The sequence below is a fragment of the Herpailurus yagouaroundi genome, unplaced genomic scaffold (genome assembly GCF_014898765.1).
Source record: "Herpailurus yagouaroundi ecotype Mexico unplaced genomic scaffold, PumYag 139, whole genome shotgun sequence".
Lineage (NCBI taxonomy): Eukaryota > Metazoa > Chordata > Mammalia > Carnivora > Felidae > Herpailurus > Herpailurus yagouaroundi.
In genome coordinates, this window is record NW_024412394.1 from 65,874,588 (window position 1) to 65,895,178 (window position 20,591).

The 20,591-nt window shown below is 45.6% G+C and overlaps 1 protein-coding gene across 1 annotated transcript in view; it reads left to right on the plus strand.

The window, feature by feature from the left end:
• The window catches only part of SOBP (sine oculis binding protein homolog), a 167,756-nt gene extending 148,734 nt beyond the window's left edge, over positions 1-19,022 (plus strand). The window contains exons 7-8 of the mRNA XM_040474617.1: positions 4-457; positions 18,912-19,022. Of these exons, the coding sequence (XP_040330551.1) occupies positions 4-454 (451 nt within the window). The 3' untranslated portion in view covers positions 455-457; positions 18,912-19,022. The remainder of the gene's footprint in view (positions 1-3; positions 458-18,911) is intronic.
• Positions 19,023-20,591: the final 1,569 nt, after the last annotated feature.

Genomic DNA, 20,591 nt, shown 5'->3' on the forward strand with positions numbered 1-20,591 from the left:
CGTAAACGGCACGCGCAGCGCCGCCGAGGGCGCCAAGAGCGCGGAGCCGCCCCCGGAGCAGCCCCCGCCGCCGCCGCCGCCGCCCGCGCCCCCCAAGAAGCTGCTGTCGCCCGAGGAGCCGGCGGTGAGCGAGCTGGAGTCGGTCAAGGAGAACAACTGTGCTTCCAACTGTCACCTGGACGGGGAGGCGGCCAAAAAGCTGATGGGGGAGGAGGCCCTGGCGGGGGGCGACAAGTCAGACCCGAACCTTAATAACCCCGCGGACGAGGACCACGCGTATGCTCTGCGGATGCTGCCCAAGACGGGCTGCGTGATCCAGCCTGTGCCAAAACCCGCGGAGAAGACTGCCATGGCGCCATGCATCATCTCCTCGCCCATGCTCAGCGCCGGGCCGGAGGACCTGGAGCCTCCGCTCAAAAGGAGGTGCCTCCGAATTAGAAATCAGAATAAGTAAAAGGTTTGTATGAACACCGGGGCTCTCCTGCGCACGAGCCAATGCACTTCTCCTTATTTCTTCTTGCAAGGCAGAGGCGTGAGGGAGTTGTACCGATAAACATAATTTTACCGTACATGCTTTACAGCACACCTAATGTGGTCACACACTGTCATCATTTTTTGATCCAACATCATGCCCACTTTAGAGCTGAGGAAGCTGAGTCACAGCATGTAGATGCCATGCCCAAGGTCACTTATTTAATGGTGAAGCCCAGGCTTGAATCTGACTTGAAACACTGTCTACTTAACCAAACTTTTATTCTTATGCTCATCTCTGTAATTCACCCCGTTGAGGAAGAGGGGGATGTGGGGAGGAAGGAGAGATTACTTGGGACCCTTAAAAGTTCAATCATGAGGTTACAGAGCTGTGGTAAACGGTGAGCTGGGCCACTTCCGGTGGCTGGGTGGTCTTATTGACAGAATGTCTCAACCCCCCAAATTTTCTCAAAAGCCATGGATTGCATCTGCAAGATGAGACCAAAAACTAACCTTCTTCCCTGCTAATGCCAGCTGAACCCAGGCCGCCAAGCCCCATTTGCCCGGCAGAGTGCTGAAGCAGTGGCCCACAGCTCCCGTCCAGGGAGTCTCTTCCTTCATGTTGTCATCAACCAGCTTCCCCCAGGGCAGGCCTCCAGCATTGTTGACCAGCTTGGCATTCTCTCCTTGCTTGGGCTCAGTGGCTCAGCTGGTGGGCTGCTCACCCCTGAAGGCGGTGGGAGGCTTTGACAGGAGAAAGGGCCACACTGCTGAAGTGGCTGCAAGTACACCTATCTGACCTCATGGAGGGAATCGTGCTTAATGCCAAATGAGCTACTGATAATGAGTCCAGAGTCTCAGTAAGGGGAAGAGGAACTCGCATGTGTGGCTTGCCCACTAGAGCCAGATGTGGCCTCTTTTGATCTTTCCACCACCTGACAGAATAGGCATCATCTGTACTTTACCACTAAGGAGCACAAGGCATGGAGCTGCATTCCAAGTTAGAGCTAGCAAGTGGGGGAACCGGTGTGAACTCGCCTGCCAGACCCAGGCCTGCTATCCCAGAGGGCAGCAAACGGACTACTGTTCAGTTGAGGTTTACCAACTGTTTGTGGAGAGAAAGGAAGAGAAATGAACATTTGCTGAGCCCTAATTGGTGTGCAGCTCCTTCCAGGAACTGGGAAGATACAAAGGTGAACATGAAACAGTGTCTGCTCCCAAGACAGGGACAGTTTGGTGGCAATGTAAACCCAGGGAGGAAGGAAGCCTGGGTGGAGGTGGACCTTATAGGAAGAACAGTTGCTCATGGTTGTATGTGTCGGCCCTCTTCTAAGTGTTTTTCAGTGGTGTTTATTTGGATCTGGATCTGTATGGTAATCATTACTGTCTGCCGTTTACTGATGAGGAAACTGAGACAGAAATTAAGTAGCTTCCCCAAGACGACCGAGTTAGTAAGCAGTCGAGATGCAAATCCAGGCTGATTCCAGAGCTCCGTTTTCTTTAACCACTGTAAAAGAATAGGCTAATTGGTCCCTTGATGACCCTACTTGATAAAATTCTGTTTAAGTTTCTTTCTTTCTTTCGAGAGAGGGAGAGTGTGTGTGCATGAGCGAGAACGTGAGTGGGGGAAGAGCAGAGAGAGAGAGAAGGAGAGAGAATCCCAAGCAGGCTCCACAATGTCAGCGGGGAGCCCAGAGCAGGGCTTGAACTCACGAACTGAGCTATGATATCATGACCTGAGCCAAAATCAAGAGTCTGATGCTTAACCGACTGAGCCACCCAGGCACCTCAATGAAATTCTTTTATTCTCCTTAGTTGTCTTGGGTAAAGTTCCTAGACAAAAACCAAGTGTACTTACTACTTAAGTGTTGAGAAAGTGTTCAAGTCTTTTTTTTTTTTTTTTTGGACAGTGTTTAATTCTTGTTTTTACAGCAACAACCAACAAACCTAGACTAACAGCCCGTTACTCCACAGGGGGAAATAGAAATGTGGACCAGAACCATTGATGTGGCATGTCCAGACCATTGTCTCTAAGTTGGCACATTTACGCGGGCACCTACCTAACTGACAGCCAGAGGTTTGTTTGGGAAGCATAGAGCCAGAGCTAGGAGGGGCGTGCTAGGTGGTGCAAGAAGGGTTTCTCAGTCATCATAGTTTGAGGTTTCCTTTTCCATTAATGGCTTTGCCAGCAGGAGCAGAACACTAAGAATCAGTTCCCCATCGTTTCTTGATTTTACATCTACAAGTTCTGCTGTCCAAAGACAGATGGGCTCAGCCTTCTTCATAGTCACCTCAACTGAAAATGCCCCTGATTTCTCCGCCAGAGTAGTTTAATCTGGTTGACAAAGCAATGAGTAACGGGAAGGTGTGGGACACAGAAGTTATGGCCTTTAGAAAGCCAGAAAGCTTGGGAATTGTAATTTTAAATATATTCTGATATCACTCATTCAGATGACATTAAAGGAGGAACAGAAGGGTGAGCACATTTTACTACCCTTCCTGGAGTGAGAAGTGACCAGGTCAAGAATAGTGCCACAGGTCCATGAGTAGCATGGGACCAGAAGAACATAAAAGCATGAAATACATGATAGCTGTTTGGATGATATATGTCTCTGAATCAAGAATCAGGCTAGGGTCTTGTATGGGGACCAGAGTCGTTACTAAAAATATTAACCTGGCTTTAGCCAATTTCAGAAGATGCAGTGACAAAATTGCCAATAGCCCCTAGAGATTGGAGAGTTCTTTTTATGGTGGCTCCCCCCAAGAAATTACAGCTTTTCTTTAAAGTCAGAGACACTTGGGCTTTGCCAGCTACAGCAGGGGTGACGAGGCAAGTGATTTAAGATGGGGGAAGAACTGCCTCTCCTTCACTAAATCTTATTTCCTCTTGCCCTCTGGAGTTGCGTGTCTCCTCACAGTACGGTCTCAAGCTGCTGTAATTCACTCATATCCTCTGACCCTTCCTGATTTTCTGTGCACATGTGGTGCTGTTTTTCTTCTATGCCTTCAGAAACCCAACCCATTCATATGGTTGTGGAAATTGGAAATGCATCCGTTAAATAAAGGACGGCATGGCTTTTGTGCCATGACAGTGAATGCTGTTGGTGACGAGTTAAAGCCAAAGTGGAAAGCATTAAACGGGACTGAGATGTGGGGGATGAGGTACGGCTGAGTGATTTCTCCGTATGCTTGTTGGTGACGCATATATTATTTCTCTTGGAAAGCCTGTGGGTCACTTGTCAGTGCTCTTCATATTTTTTCACTGTGCCTGCCATTCTCATACTCTATTACTGGTCAATTTATTTGTTTATCATCTTAAACAGATTTGAAGTGGACTGTATCTTGAAATCAATAATCCAGGCAGCTAGTTTTGTTTTTTTTTTTTTTTTTTTTTTTTTTTTTTTTTTTTTAAGAAGCCATCATATGTGCTAGTTCTTGGCAAATAACAGGTTTGGTGCTTTTTGGGTTTTTTGTTTTGTTTTGTTTTGTTTTGTTTTTTCCATTTTGAAGTGATTCTGTTCCTGGTTACTTGACTTTATGCATTTTTCTTTGTTGATATGAATTACAAATTATTTCATTGGGCAGATATTGTCTTAGAGGCAGAACTAATTAAGTTTTGGTCGAAGATTTTGAAAGGCTGTCATCTCACTTTAATCTTTAGCTTTCAAGGCTCCAAATGCCAGTGCTGCAGCTTCTGTAGACTGAAAAAATATATCCCCCCAAATAATAAGAAAAACAATGGATAAACAGTTTCCAAACTATTCTATCCACAAAGAATTCCATTTGTAAATGGAATACTCCCTTCTTTGTCTTTGCCTTGGAGCTTGGGGGATAGCTGTTTGTATTTGTACATTTTCTGAATTTCTACAGTTTACACTTGTTTATGGTACATTGGGGAGTTCAGAGTAACCATTTGCAAATGTTTGAAGATACTCAAAAGAAAATATCCCCCCTCCTCGATTTTCCAGGGAAATGACATATTCTAAGTAAAATAATCAATGGAAAAAATGTGGACCATGAGTAACCTTTTCGCCCTCACTTTTTCCATTCCCCAGGAGTAATGAGTCCATACAACTTCCCACCTTGGTGGCTTCCAGATTTCTTCTGTGTTTCTAAAACGAGAAGGAAAATCTGGGGCTCTTTTCCCAGGCCCCAATTCCACAGTGCTCACTCAGCCTCAGCAGCACAGGCCCCTTCCACGTTTTGTTTTCTCCAGGAGACCTAGAGGAGGCAGCCATAGTTGTGGCCTCTTGGAGTTTACTTGCCAGTCTGGATGTGAAGACACAGTCCCAGGAAGGACTCTTCCAAAGTGGGGAGAGGGGTGCTGACCTCATTAAAAAAGTCAGGAGGGTGAAGGTGACATGTAATTTTTTGCCAGTTTAGCTTTCCCAGCCAAGAAACCTGAGAGTAGGCTGCCTGGGGAGTCAGGTCCATACCTTGGAAATATTACTGTGGGTGCCTCCTACGAAAGCAAGGAAAAGAAGAACACCTGAAAGCGAGGAGAGGAAATCAATCCAAATGGGATGTGCTCAGATCCTATGCCAGAGTTGAGATTTTTAATGTCCTAGTACTTGCTTATGGGAAGTGTGAATTGGCCACATAGTCACCGATGTTCAAGTTTCGGCTCTCTGTCGGGATCCAGATGGCTGTCCAGTTCTAGGTAGGGGTAATTCAAAGAGCCAGAGAGAAACTGCCAGGTCCGCATCATGCACATATGTTAATGGGGAGGACTTCTGGAACTCTCCGTGATCTTTTCAGACTTCCGTAGAGGAGAGTTTTCCGGAATGAACAGGGTCAAGATTGGCCTTAAACAATCTCATTCAGTGCTGCTGGTTCTATTTTAACCCTTTCAACAAAGGGTGGGAGGAAGGTTTTAATGTGCAAGCATCTGGCTTTTAGATGTTATTTCAATCAGATTAAGATGGAATAGGAAATGACATGTGTGGCCGGGTATTTACTTCTTTCAGATGCAGCCATAACCCTCCATCTTCAGCAGGGCTGGGACAGGGGTGAGGTGGGAGAGTGCTTAGTGTGCAAAGTTTAAAGAACTCAGTCTCAGGGGCATGTAGGTGCAGTGCTGGTCCTGGCCTTGCTCCCAGGCCTCTGGTTGATGTGGTAGCTCCCTAAAGCTAGTCTCCTGCTCCACGGACTAGTCCATAGTCCATGGATGGCCTTCAGCCATTTCCCCCTGGAATTTCAGGGGAAGTTTTATGTGTCTGTGCACTGAGGCATTTTCTTGGGAGGAGAGGTCTGTAGGTTTTGGCTTCAGAAAAAGTATGCGCTATATCTCTGAAGGATTATCATATATTATCACGACGCCATAACTGAGCTGGAATTCTTCTTGTCACTCTAAGGAAGCTTATTTCATGGTAAAGTTTTCCCTAAAGCAGAATTATTTGTAGCAGTTTTTGCTGTGGACCTAATATTACAGAACCACTGTTGCAGATACATAACGTAGCTCCTGCCTCCATAAGATGGATCAGTGACAAAATGCAAAAGGTTACAGACCCTTCTTCAAGTTACCATATCCTGTGAGTGCAGGAAAAGACACAAGCTGGATGCTTCCCCAGCCCCTGGACTTTTGAAGTTTATACTGTATAAGGAGACACTGTCCTTCCGTGGGAAACCTTCTACTCTGCTTCGGAGGCCAAGGGAGCAGAACGGCTAGCACCCGGGAAGTGGATGGCTCAGTAAACACCAAGACATTGATGTAGCTGTCTCTGAAAGTGCTACCCATTCTCTCTAGCTCCCTAGCATGCTTCTCCACCTGGAAAGAGTGTGCTTGGAGAGGGGAAAGCATTCGATCAGCTATTAACAGGCCATTGCTCAGAAGGGCACTGGAAAGAAATTCCCTGTCTGATTTCCAGGGAGTAATTCCCTTGCCAGCCTGAGTGGCTGCCTGGGCATCATGGTTCAATCATTTACACCTACCTTCGTGCTGACAAGGAGTGAGGAGGGGCAGAGGTGTTTAAGAACCAGAATACACTACAGCACGGGACACTTACCTCATGTAGTGAAACGCTTACCTCCATCCCCAGCATGCTGCCTTTTCCAGATTCTCTTGTCAAAGAGGTTGTGCCAAAGGGGCAGAGATAGTCTTTCTATTTTCCTTTCCTCTGTCCTGCACAGAATTATCTTGAATTTTTCAGTTGCTGCTTTAAATGGGTAACACTTCCTATGTGAATGCATGTTAAGGCAATGCATTCTGCTTGTGTAAACTTTTGGTTTTCGATGCCACAAAAGCATAAGAGGAATCCATTCCAGACAAACAAGTTAGCCTTAAAAGATAAATGGTTTGATGCTGGCATCATTAAACAGGGTCCCGTTCTCACGGAAAAGGGGTACATGACATCTCAGATGCCGGCTCTAAATGTTAACAGTGTAGAGCTCTTCTCTGGACTGTGGATTTGCACAGCATTCTGCCTGACAAAAAAGTGGGGTGGGGTCTGGATTGAGAATAGGAGGCCATCAGCAAGGAGGGAGAACACACACACGCAGGCACGCATACACACACACACACACACACACACACACACACACACACACATTATTTCAGGGGCTATTTAAAAGAGTAGTGAAAACAACTGGAACAAAAGCTGCACCAACAACAAAAACTTGGAGTCAGTCTCTCATGCTTTAGAACAGCTCCTGAGCGCACTACACATTCTTAGGTTGGAAACCAGTCAAGTTGCCTCCCTGATCTTTTAACTCCTCACTCCTGGTGCGTATGCTGTTTTACCAAGTTGCCCAAATGCCTTCTCTGAGTAGGGAGAAGGGAACTGCTTTTCTGTGTAGCTGCAGGATCCGGACTGTAACAAATCAAAGCTGCCCAGCGCTCCCCAGCCTCATTGCACCCCGCTCGTTGGCTGTGCAGCTGGATGTCTCGTCACTGAACCCCTGGTGTGTTGTCTTTCTTTGACAGCAAGCTGTGTTTTCTTTCGGGTAAAAAGGGAGGTAAGAATGCGACTGATAGCATTTAAGGAACAGGAGGGAGAGACACAGTGTGTGGACTTATTTGATATGAACCATTGACCTAACATCCCCAAAATGCAATTAAAAAGTATATCTCTCTCTCATTTGCATGACTTCTTTCCCCAGACATGTTTTTGGTATTGCAAATGAATGGTATTCCCATACAACATGTGTCTCAATTTGTAATGATATCCGCCTTGCAGCTGGCTTAGTTCTCGAAGTGTTTCTAAAATGTTACTGTCTTAAATTTGAGCCAACCTACACTAACAAATTATCTAGAAGCAAAGTGGCTAAGCTGCATTTGGTGAGAGAAAAGGAAACCCTATATTTCATCCTTCAACTCTTGTTTTGGAAATTCAGACTGTAACATGATCTTTTCCTAAGGAAATCTACACACGCACACTTTAAAAATTGTGCGGATTGGGTGTTGTGGGAGCAAGAACGATCAGGTTTAAGTTTCTCTGCAAAGTTCTGCATCCCATCAACAAGCCCTTTTGATATTTTAAACCCATATTTAGAGTAATTTCAAGATATTTGGAGCACATGTGGTTAAATGTAAAACTTTGTCATTATGATTTGTTAGATGCTTATACTTTAAATATTTATAAGCCATTTTTAAGTACTTTATCCAAAAGCCTTCTCCCACTAGAATACTGTAATTGAGTGGTATCTGAGCATCATTATATATAGAAGATACAGGGTGAAGTCACTGCAGCATGCACGTTCTTCCTGCTTTTCTGGTTTCAATTCAAATGCTATATTTAGTAGTTTCAGCTTATTTAAAAAATGTATAAAAAGTCATAAACAGGGTTGGTTGTCTGTGATTTAAAAAAAAAAAAAATTACCCAGTTCTCCCAAAGGTAGAGTGTTCAGTGTGAATCATGTTGAGTCTCACCTCTTTGTCTTATCCTGGGAGTATTTAGTAAAACTTTCCATTTGAGTGTTGGATCTGAATCTGTGTCCACATGAGTTTAAAGTGTCATATTGTTCCTCTGAAATGTTTTAGGGGCAATTTACTGGTGGTTAGATTGAACTCTTTATCATTCACCTGTAACCATCTTGGGAACTAAGACCCAGGATCCTGTCTTTATCACAGACAGCCTGCTTGTGCACTTCATGTGAAAAAGAGGAGAGGGGAAAAACCGGTTTTCCACACTCAGAATCCATTTAAACTTCAGAGGTTATAAATTTCAAACTGACCACAGGCCTCTGGGGCTCACACTCTTTTATGGCTGGCAAAATACAACTTTCTGGTAAGAACGGGAAAATGAAGGCTTAAAAAGGCTCGTAAACTTGCTTGGACATCTAATAGCTCTTACCAAACAGCATTTTCATGAGTTAAGTGTAAATGAGTCAGAAACATATAGATTGAATTTCTTTTAAAATACACATGGGCTTAAAAATTAAGGCCAAAGTGCTTGGCAAAATAAGTTTTGGTTTTAGCCAAACCCCAAATGTTTGAAAAAAACCGTTCTACAATTTGCCAAACCAAAAAGACATCCAGGTCCCTCTGTTCCTCTCATTGAATATGATGGCATCATAAACACAGGACTTAATGTCTATTTTCATATCCACCAAGGTTTGAGCAACATGAATCCCAAATGTTAATTGAAAAACTATGAAAAAGTTTTGGAAAAACATTATGGCTTTGCAGACAAAGATGAGGAGTCACTGATTCTGAGTTCTGATTTTGACAGCACACCTCACTGTCTGGTCATCCCATCTACTTGTTCTCTGTCTCAGCTGGTGTGTGTGTGTGTGTGTGTGTGTGTGTGTGTGTGTATTAGAACATATCCCATCTACTTATTCTTTGTCTCAGCTGGTGTGTGTGTGTGTGTGTGTGTGTGTGTGTGTGTGTGTGTGTAGCTTATGCATACGAATAATAGCTTTTAAAAATCCTGTATTTGGAGTTCTTAATTTATACTTAATTCATATATTACAATCCACAAACTTAATAAATTCCCAGTCATACCCAAACAGAGGGAGACAGTCCCCTTATTGATAGTTTGGAGATGGTCTTCATTTATTTCCCTAGAGAGTAAAACATATCAATTTTTTAATGTTTATTTACTTTTGAGAGAGACAGAGAGAGAAACAGAGTGCAAGCAGGGGAGGGGCAGAAAGAGAGAGAGACACAGAATCCAAAGCAGGCTCCAGGCTCCAAGCTGTCAGCACAGAGCCCGATGCAGGGCTTTTGAACGCCATGAGATCATGACCTGAGCTGAAGTCAGACTGAGCCACCCAGGCGCCCCAAAATGTATCCATTTTTAACTAATGGTATCTAACATTGACTTTGTGCAGGGACACTGTTATCAAGAGATACAAGGAAGGGAGGGAAAGAGGGAGGGAAAGTGTGAAGAAGGAAGGAAGGAGACAGAAAAGAAAAAAAAATGGGAGAGGGAGTGGCGGGTGTCCTTGACTTGTTTTGAGGAACTAATAACCTGCTGAGAGAGACAAGAAATAACGAAGGCAACTTTTCCAGGCAACACGCAGAACTGCAAAGTGATGTGATACTACAGACAGTATGCTTCAGCGAGGGCAGGATCTGGGACGGCTCCCTCTCTGCTGAAACTGAATTCCTAGCTCAGGGCTGGCAGAGCAGGCCTGCAGGTATTTGCTGAACAAATGAATGAGGAGAGTCCCAGGAGAGCAATAGCTAACGCAGTTAGCCTGATAGGGTTCCATACAGCAGGTGAGTTCAGAGTGAGGTCCTAAATCTGGGAAGGGGCATGGACTAGCAGGAGTGTAAGAATAAAGAATGCAATAGGATGTCAAAAGCTGCAGAGGCGAGGTAGAGTGAGTGAGCCCCGTTGGGGATGACCTGCCTCGCACTGGGCTGGAGCAAAGCCCCACTGCGGAGGGAGAGGAGCCCCGGAGACTGCAGCGGGCAGGTAGATTGTGGAATGTGTACTCTGTGCATCAGGCAACGTCACCAAGACCTCGAGCAGAGGAGTGACAGGATGAAATCTGTACTGGAGGAAAATTGCTTTAACAGCTGTTCATAGACTGAAAGGAAGCAGGAGAAAGACTGGCATCCCGAAAGCTGATTGCTGCATTCTGATGACAGGCTAATTACCAGTGGTTGATTCTAAACACTGCGGGATGTTATCACTACGGTGTGAGGGGTGTAGGCTGCCACAAGTGTACTTCAAGTGTGTAAAGCACTGTAGCAGTGCAACGGAGGCAGAACTTTCGTTGTGTCCAGCGTAGGCATGAAGAGGCTTCATGGCGTATGGTGGAAGAAAACCTCACCACCGACAGACCATTTCAAAGTCCAGTCGGGGGTGCCAGCCGGGCCCCAGATTGTTGTAGAAAACAGGGTCTGGGCCCTTCTGACCAGCCAGCTGCCCAGAGCTGTTGACCAGCCACCTAGGCATGGTGTGGGCTGTTGGCTAAGACTGATGGGCACACAGAAGACAGGCAGTGCTCTCCCAGCAGAGGACTCCCTGCTGATGAGCGCGGAGCCTGGACGGTGGCCGCAGTGACACCCGAAAGCTCTGGCCTTGGACCAAAGAGCAGCCATAACGCTTGGGTGGCTTGCTCTCCCTCAGACATCTTCTGAGATTTCCACAGTGTCTGAATCCTATTCTCTCAGGGCCTTCAGGCACTGTCAAGGGAGGCTGACAACTTTTAGAGATGCCTTTTTATCTTTTTTAACCTCCGGTGCCTTAGACCTTCTTCTGAAGCTTCCACATGTGCGGACAGGGAGCTTCCAGTTGTGAAGGAAGGCAGTGGTGTGGTTTTGTGGAAAAGAACATCAGTTCTGGAGTTGGGCCAGCCTGGGTGCAGATCCTGGCAGAGCCTTTTAGGAGGTGAGGAAGGAGGTGATTGTCTCTGGATCTCCTCTCTAGGTCACGAGTAACAGTGACATTACTGTGAGGGTAGGTAGAACACATAGACAGTGTGGCACATCACAGATGCCCTACAGCTGGCAGGTACTGCCCTGTTAGAAAGGCTGTGAGGACTGGGAGAGAAGTGCAGGGCCAGAGTGAGGTCTGCTTGGATTTGAAAACTAGCTGTATCGCTTACTAGCTATGAGAGTTTGGAATAGCTTTATAAGCTCTTGTGCCTGCATTCTCTCGTTAAATAATTGTATCATCTAACATTTATTGAGCATACTTTATATGCAGGCAGCGTTCAAAGGTTATGTGCCCACAGCAACACTATGGAATACCATTATTAAATCCATTTGACAGATGAGTAACTAAGGACCAGAGAGGCTAAGTCTCCTATCTTGTGTCTTTGGTCAGTAAATGACAACACTGAGAGATCTGACGGGCAGCCTGGCTCCAGAGTCCCCATGTAAGATCACTGAGCACATCTCATATACACGAAAATGAAGATAAGACCTCCTACCTCATAGAGTCATCAGGCTCCAGTGGTAGATAACCTAGGTTAAAATGCCAAGGAAGTACCTGGCACATAGTAGGTGCTTGTTTAAAGAATTGTCATGGTGTCCGCTGTAGCTCAGAACTTGCTTCCCTTGGATGTGGAATGCAAGGTGATGAAACGCTTCCATGCTGTCAACCTCGGATGTTAAGGATACCATTCCAGAACGTGTAAGATGTCTGGTTCCACTTTTACAGGTAGAGACTGGGACAAACAGAGCAAATGCTCAAGGTCAGAGTGGTGCAGCCAGGATTAGAACCTGAGTCCTCATCTGCCTTTCCTCTCAGTGGGACACAAGATATGACCAAGGCTGCTTGAGTTACATGCCCTGTGCCAGGAACCAGAGGCATATTTTTGCCACCCATGGTATCACTTCCTCATGTTGAGCAGCTGATCTCAGAGAGGAAATAAGTTGTACCTGAACATCTGGGGTCAGGAGGGTGAAAGGGTTGCAGAGAAGTAATTATTAACCACATTCTCCGTCTCCTTGGCTGTGCAGGGGTAGGGGTAGGCAATAGAGTTGTGGGGGGTCAGTATGTTTGCTCTTATTTTTTTTTTAATTTTTTTAACGTTTATTTATTTTTGAGACAGAGAGAGACAGAGCATGAACAGGGGAGGGGCAGAGAGAGAGGGAGACACAGAATCTGAAACAGGCTCCAGGCTCTGAGCTGTCAGCACAGAGCCCGACGTGGGGCTTGAACTCACGGACCGCGAGATCATGACCTGAGCCGAAGTCGGCCGCTTAACTGACCGAGCCACCCAGGCGCCCCTGTTTGCTCTTATTTTGTGCAGTGAAGTTTCCATGAACATGAAGCCTCTCCCCACCCCCCTTCAATATCTCCTGCTTTTCTTCCCACCCTCCCTATTCATGGATTGGTCGTAAAGAATAGATTAAGTGCCAGAAAGACCACCCCTCCAGATCCCAGCTAAAATCCCCAAAATCTACTGTTGGTCCATAAACCATAGCTACTTGTCACATTTTTTTTCTTTCTTTTCTTTTCCTCCTCCTCCTCCTTCTTCTTTTAACCTAGAATGCCCATGTTCAGATAATATAGATATAGAGAAAGGACAAGCTCAATCTTAACACAATAAACATCTATGTTATTTTCTGTTGGTTTTTTTTTTGTTGTTTGTTTGTTTGTTTGTTTTTGTCCAAGGCAGAATTTTTAGAAGGCACATGAACGAGCATTAGCTAGTTGGTGTATTGGATGAAACTGGAATGAAAATGTAATTGTATTATCAATTAGCTTCTCAGAGTTCTTGTTTGTAAACAAAGGAGATGGACTGTCTATGTCTCTAGGGCCCCTCACATCCCTGACACTGTGACCCCCACTTGTCAGGGGAAGGAGGGGAGAGATGAAACCCGGACTGAGGGAGGTACTCCCTGGATGGGAGCATGGGGTTTGGGGTCATAGGAGGTGGATCCAACCTACTCTGCCCCTTTCTAGCTAGTGACCTTGACCATGTAAGCTTCTTAACCTTCCTAGGAAAGTTTCCTCATCTGCAAAATGGGGACAGTAATAAATACTTAAGTAGCATTGTTGTTTCCATGAATTAAGTGTATAAGTGAGATACCTATATAAAATGTGCTTGTTTTCAAGTGAAATAAGTATAGCAAAGTGCCTAGTGCAGCATTTGACATCAAGTAGGTGCTCAGTAAAAGTTGACTTCCTTCTTTGGGGGAAAAAAAAAAACCCTGAAGCTTTGCCAAACCATAATAGGAAGTGCTTGGTCCTAAAAGCTAGAGGCATAGGGCTTTTGGCTCATCTTCAAAATTTCCTGCAGAACATTAGCTAGAGTATGTAAGTCTCCTTTATTTTATTTTTCTCTTTTGTGAAGGGAGGTAGCCACCTGCCCCAGTGCATTTATGAAAATGTATTCTGTTAGTCATGAATCCCATACGCTTTTAGGAACGGGCCAGGGTCAGGGTCATTTGGTTTGCTTAAACACCCAGGTTCCAGAAAGGATTGGAGGTAGTTTAAGAAGATCAGTCATCCAGGGTGAAGAAGAGGATCCTAATGAGTGCACGAGATGAAGTTCACGGCTGAGGTTCTTTGTGCCCTAGGAACTTTTAGAGGTCAGCAAGAAATAGCAGTGACCACTTGTGAGAAGCAACAGGCCTCTGTACCCATGTAACTCATCAAGCCAACTTGGCAGAGAAAACCAAAATTTTAACTTGTAGAACAAAGAATTACAGATGGAGCTATCCCAGCAGGGGGTCTTCTGTGGTGGTGATTTTTCCTGATTAAAGAGTAAAATAAGAGCTATTGCTAAAGGAGAAAATTAAGAAAAGCAAGTCCTTACGTTTGGCTTAATTTTTTTTTTCTGTTAAATATACATGAGCCTTGGCTTATCAGAACCGTGGAGTGGGCAGCACAGTGGTGATGAAGCTGTACTTCAGACCAGAGCCTAGCACTGAGCCAACCGATGCTCGTCCTTGGCTCCCACAACCCTCTCCCCACCACTGGTTATTTCCCATAACAATCACACCAGGTTTTTCAATTACTTTCACTAACTAATGAGCTGTAAGAAAAGAGGTGCCATCCACTTCATAAATGAAAGCCATTTCAGTCTTGGCAAAAGCCATTTCAGAACTTCACGAAGCAGTGGTTGATGGGGGAGAGAAGGAACCATTTTTGGGCAAAACCTCACCAAGGGCTTGCTGTGGAGACCACTATCTGGCCTCACACTTGGGTTTATCAGCCCATGCAGGTGACTCTGCTCATCGACCGCTGGGCTCTTCTCTTGTGAGTGTCCCAGAATAGCTGCGGCTACCTGAGACCAGTCCAGTCCTCGGGGACTCATTATTGTTCCAGATAAACAGCGTGGCCGAAGCCAGCACGTAATGGCTGTATTTAACCGTGATAAGTGATGGGCCGATGTGCCCGAGTGAGCCGCATCACTGTAAGGCTCGGGTAAGTGGACAGAGGCCAGCCAGCTCAGTAGTGGGCACTTCTCGCACATCATAGAGTTGATGCCATGGGGTTTTAGACTTGGGTAATAAATCTGGCAGACATGGGGAGCTTGCCTTCTAAACAGGTAAGATGGGACAGGCATACAGGGTTTTGATTATGCTAATTACAAAGGTATTTGAGGAAGGAAAGAAAAATAAAAGTCTGGAAAATGGATTAGATAAATCGAGGCAGGCTTCTCGGCAGAAGTGGACTCTTGCAGTATGGAGGGACCAGCTTGCAAATGTTGGGATGTAGAATAAGACACACATTTTTCTCTGGACACACGTTTCCTTTTGGGAGTGGTTGCTAGGAAAGTATAAGACTTCCTTTTAAAGACAGCGAGCATAAGTCTTAGGCTGTAAAGGCCAAAGAAGGAAAGGTGAGAATGGTTATATTTTGACAGTATCAACATTGGAAGTATTTCTTAGTACTCAGGCACATTTCTGTTCTCCATAATTCTCTGAAAATTCTTGTGGGGTGAAGGAGGATGAGTAACTCAATCATATTCTTAGCAATGCTTTCCTGATGTAAAAAAAGGAAAAGTGCCAGGCAGACAGAGGCCCTCTCACTGCACTTAGTTATGCATTCCCTGAGGACGGTACTTCATTCCTCTGGCCTAAGGGGCAGGGGGGCCTGGGATTCTGAAGGCGCCTGGCCATACAGGTCTGCTGGAGACTATACATTGTGGAGCCAGTCTGCAAACATAGTACATGCGTGGTGCACAGGATGGGCTGTGTGCATGTGGGATTCCATGTAACAGGACCCCTGGGTTGTCCTGCCTTCAGATGAACCCTGGACTCACAGGAAAACCCAAATGTGAGGCCCGAGTATCGCTGTTTCCCCAGAACTTCCTGCATTAAGGGATACTGTGTGTGTGTGTGTGTGTGTGTGTGTGTGTGTGCCCGTGTGTCCGCGCGCACGTGCACGTGAGAGAGAGATTAGTAGAAAGGAGACTCTGAAACTTTGTGCTTTGGAGTTCAGAAGTTAATAGTCTTCCTTATACACAGATTAATATCCAGCTGCTCAAGTTTGTAATCCTACGTACTTGACACTGGCTTTGGTCCAAAGATCCCACAGTCACAGAACTTGAGAGATGGAAGATATAATCGAAAATCTCCCGAGACGCCGGTGTCACAGAGGAGGAATCAAGACTGGGGAGGTTAAAGAAGGAGACACGCTGGACTGTGACTTGTGTCTCTGTCTCACTTATCATAGTAATTTCCCCTTTGCTCAGATCAAGAAATTTAAACTGGATGGATTTTCCATAAGATCCCTCTGCTTGGCAAGGGCAAAATAGGAACTGGCTCGGGCCCTGGAACTTCCTCGCGATCACTTTCTAAAACTGCAGGCTTGCTTCCTCCCCGCTCTTGAGTTTCACACTCTGCATACCAATAACTCCAGGAAGGTGAAGCCCAAGCTTGGTTCTTCATTTCCATTGATTCCAGCGTCTGTTCCCCGGGTCACCAACAAGGGGGCTGCCCTGAGCCACAGCCAGAGCCATGGGAACAGATGAGGACGACTTCAGGACCACCCCCTCCTCAAATGTTAGCTGCAGAAAGGGACTTGTACTGCCACCATCTGGCCTTTGCGTGTGTCCCAGACATGGCAAGGATGTGGTGAGGGAGAAGGAAACAGCACACAAATCGTCTACTTTGCCATTCTCTTAAAATAAGCTCGGTGTGCGAGGAGGCTTTCAGAGCAGCAGGAATGGGGCTGCAGAAAATAGAGTGTGGTGCAGCTGCACCCTTTAGAACTTGGGGGGAAAACACATATTATTTACCAGACAATAATAGATCCCAGAGAATAATAATGATTATTATAGTGTTTGGGATGGCAAACGCTGTCGTTAAGGTTCCAGAATGGCTCTCATTATAATCCCGTTTTCCCAGTCCCTTATGAAAGCCTTGAAATTTTCTCCAAGTAGGCTGATGCTGTCCATGTTTGGCCTTTGTCCAAAGGTGATTTGAATATAAAGAAACTCATTTGAGAAATATTCCTCTTTTTGAGGTCACGATTACATTAAAGAAAAAAAAGCCACATCCTTAAAAAAGCAGAGCACTCTTAAGTCGTTCAAAATGGCGGTGTTTCCCGGTCACTGGAAGAAAGCGTTAAATGCTTCTTTTTCTCTTTTCCTTTTTAAAGAAAGGATTCAGAGGCCCCCTCTGACTACAAGATTTGGTCATTCTTGGTCCCGAGCCCAGAGGTGGGGATGGTTTTCCTCCCTCCATGGCAAGTTCCAGGCTATGCTCCCTAGGTGGAAAAGAACTGTCCCAGAAGAAGCTACACTTGTGTCTTTGGATCCATTTGTGATTTCTGAGGCTCCTTTCCGATTCTTCATGACCTCTCATTTGACAGCGGCTCTTGGCATTTTTATTTCAGTATCCCTTCTTGCCACTGTCTCATTCTCAAAGGAAAAAAGAAAAAGAAAGAAAAGAATGAAGGAAGGAAGGGAGAGGGAGAAAGAAAGAAAGAAAGAAAGAAAGAAAGAAAGAAAGAAAGAAAAATGAGCTCTTGATTCAGAGATAAATACTCACATTTCCAAGTCTGACCATGCCAAATGAAAAGGTTTCCATGGCCTTGTAATTCCAGCCCCATCACATATTTGCGGTGTTTTGCATTTTCACTTTGGTTATTTAATATACATATTAAATACACACAGATCTGGTGATTTAATGTGATTTGGGGAACTCGGGCATTTCCTGTCATGCACATTCAGATTTTTAAACCTTGTTTTTGGCTGATCATTATTATCGTTACCATTAACACCAGGGTTTGGATAGCAGGGTTCAAAGCACAAGCTTGTACTTTGTCCTCCCAATGGGCATTTTTGACCTCCTGATGCTTGTGCTAAATTCATGCTACAGACACTCTCTGAGCAGTCTCCAGGTCTCTTTGTGGCCTCTTTTTCTTCATCTATAAAATGAGGAAATTACATTATCTCTGGGGTCCCTTCACGTTTTAAATTCTACCACCTCTCTGAAATTATTCGTTCATTGTTCTAGGAATAATCTCAACAGTTGTAAAGATGTTTACGAGTCCTCTGTCACCACCTCACGTTAGCCAGATTTTACCCATTCACATTTCTGAAATCCTCATACACCAGCAGGAAAAACAGGTATTGTTTTGGGGCATGGGGAACAACGGCTGCTTGACCCTCATTCACTTGACAGATGTGCGTCTCGCTGAACCAGGGGCTGGGTGTGGAGATGTGAGCAAAACAGACACATCCCCAAACCTCAGGGACTTTACGGTTTGGTTGGCAGACTTCTAAGAGGCAGTTTACGAGGAGTAACCGAGTGTCCTTGGGAGGTTATATTTCAAACCAAGGGACTGGTAGCAAATGAAATAAGCCAGTGTGGATGGAGAGGCAGAGCCTAACCTCTGTGGTAGAAACTGGGGTGAGCATTCTCCTGAAATTGACTTTCCTGGTGAACAATCCCTGTGCAGACCCTCTGCCCTGGGACCCCGACGCCCAGCTTGTCTGTTGTCCTCCAGTCCCGTGCTGCTGTTTGGTTTGGGTATCAAGAGATGCAAACAGCTCGCCCTTGTCAGACAAGACCCACAGAGAAGGGCATTGCTTCCAGCTACCAGCTGCCTCTGTAGAAAACCTCTGAAGAGAGGTCCACATGTCCACAGTAATTGTTCATGTGCTAAAAAGCGAATCTCTTGGCTTTCCTCCTTTGTAGCAGATACCAGAGCCATTACGTGGAGTACAGGGGTGAGGTCTGGAGCTCCAGGGTCCCCCGATGACCTTGCCACCTTTGGGGGTGACCTTGGGCAATTCAGAAGGGTTGCCAGTTAAGCGTGCAGTAAGGCGGAGGGCCAGGGTGGCCCCGTGGCCAGGCATGCCGTTGTGGTCTTTGGGTGAGGGCGTGGTGCACCGAGAAGCGACTCGTGTTTCGTGTCCTCGCACAAAGCTGGCAGGGCTGACCCCGAGCGGAACCGTGAATTAGAGACACGTCAAAGTCATGCCGTGCCGCTCTAGTTCTGGGGACTCGGTGTAGGTCTGAGCTGCCGGCCGGCCGGAGGGTGCCGCTCTGACTCATGCCTGGGTTCTCCCCACGTGGGACGGGGCTGTGGTTTGACCCAGCGGGTTCTGATGGGCCCCTTCTTCTCTTTTCCCAGGAACGCTCGCTCACAGGGTACCTTGCGTGGAGAGAGGGCGCAGAGCAAACCATGTCCCGCCATCCAATGACACCAGCTGGTCAGCTCACCACCCCCTCTGGCTAAAACTCAAACAAATAAAGCCGCTTCCTGTCATTAAGCATCTCAGAGGAAGCAGCCCTCCCTTGGTGGCCTCCAGCCCAGAGAAGCCAGCACGTCTTGGACCTACCAAGCGGCCCAGCCTTCTTGCGGCCACCGTCTCTGCTTCTCCCCAGAGGAACTTAGGGATTTCGCCCCTGGTTTTAAAACAAAACAAAACAAAACACCAACAAGCCACAAGGACCAATGTAGGTATTCTCCCCGCTCCATCTTCAAGGCTCAGAGGGTGAGGCTGGAAGATGATACGAATTTGAAAACAAAAATCTTTTTTTAGTCATTTTAAAAACTGCTGTGGTTTTGCTGCTACACGAAGAATTGTGATTTGCATTGTACGGTTTTGGACCTATACTGTTCACGTTTTGAAGGCGGAGAGGAATCATACTGGAGTCCCGACACTTCGGATTCATCTCTGTCCTGCCCAGGATGCACTTTTAAATGAAGAGTTAGAATATTTTATTGGCTAATATACTTTTCTTGTTATTTTTACAAAGGCCACCTTTATCCTTTTTAATGCCATATTTTCAGTGTTACACTTTTATGGCTTTTAATTTTCGATTTGACAGATGTAAGAAGCAGCATGAATAGTTTATACTGTGGTTTTTCAGAGACTGAATGCCAAGAGAACTCGGTAAATGTTTATTCTTCTCAGCTTTCTCTTTAAATTCTCCTAAATAGCGCCCCATTTGGGAACAGAGCAAGAGTGTTGAACTGAAGACCAAAATGCCCTCAAGGTGTAAAATAATCCGAGGGGGAATATTTGCTGGGCGTCACGAAAGACTTGGATGAAATTTCAACCCTGATGGTTTTCGGTGATCCAGGAAGTCAGTGAAGCAATCTCTCTATACGCAGAGTCCTTTCATGATAATTAGAATGGTATGGACAAACCAGTGAAAACAAGAGGGAAAGTGAGAAAGATCACCCATGATTCTGTTTCACTGTTTGCTTTCTCCTGTCATGGTTAAGAGAAATGTGCAATTCGATCCTCAATCAGTGGGTGGAGGATAACAGGGTAGATTTTCTTGTGTGCACTTGTACAGTTGTAGCTGCGAGTCCAGAAGTCCTCTAGAGCATGTGTACTGGCACTGAGTTGGTGAGACAGTCGTGGAGTGTCCCATTCTGATGAGTACAGAAAAAAAAAAAAAAAAAGAGAAAAAAAAAAAAAAAAAAAAAAAAAAAAAAAAAAAAAGGAAAAAAAAAAAAAAAAAAAAAAAAAAAAAAAAAAAAAAAACATCAAATCACCTGGTGATTCAGTGTATCTGTTTACTAACTCAGATAAAGCAATTGTTCCCTCTTGCGGGGTCCGGGTGCCCCCGCCCACAGGGCCGCTGAGCGGGAGGCTGGAGGGGTGGCCGGTGGGGGTTGGGCGAGGCTGGGGGCCCCCGTGCGGCGCCGGCCCTGAAGCGCCACGGGACCCGTGGATGCGGTGTACATAGTGTATTTCTATATTCTCCTTTGTACAGAGTCACTTAACAAGTCAAGCTACTGTTTTACAGGTGCTCCTTATTTATTAGAGCTGTGAGAGCTTGGGGGACACACCTGGCG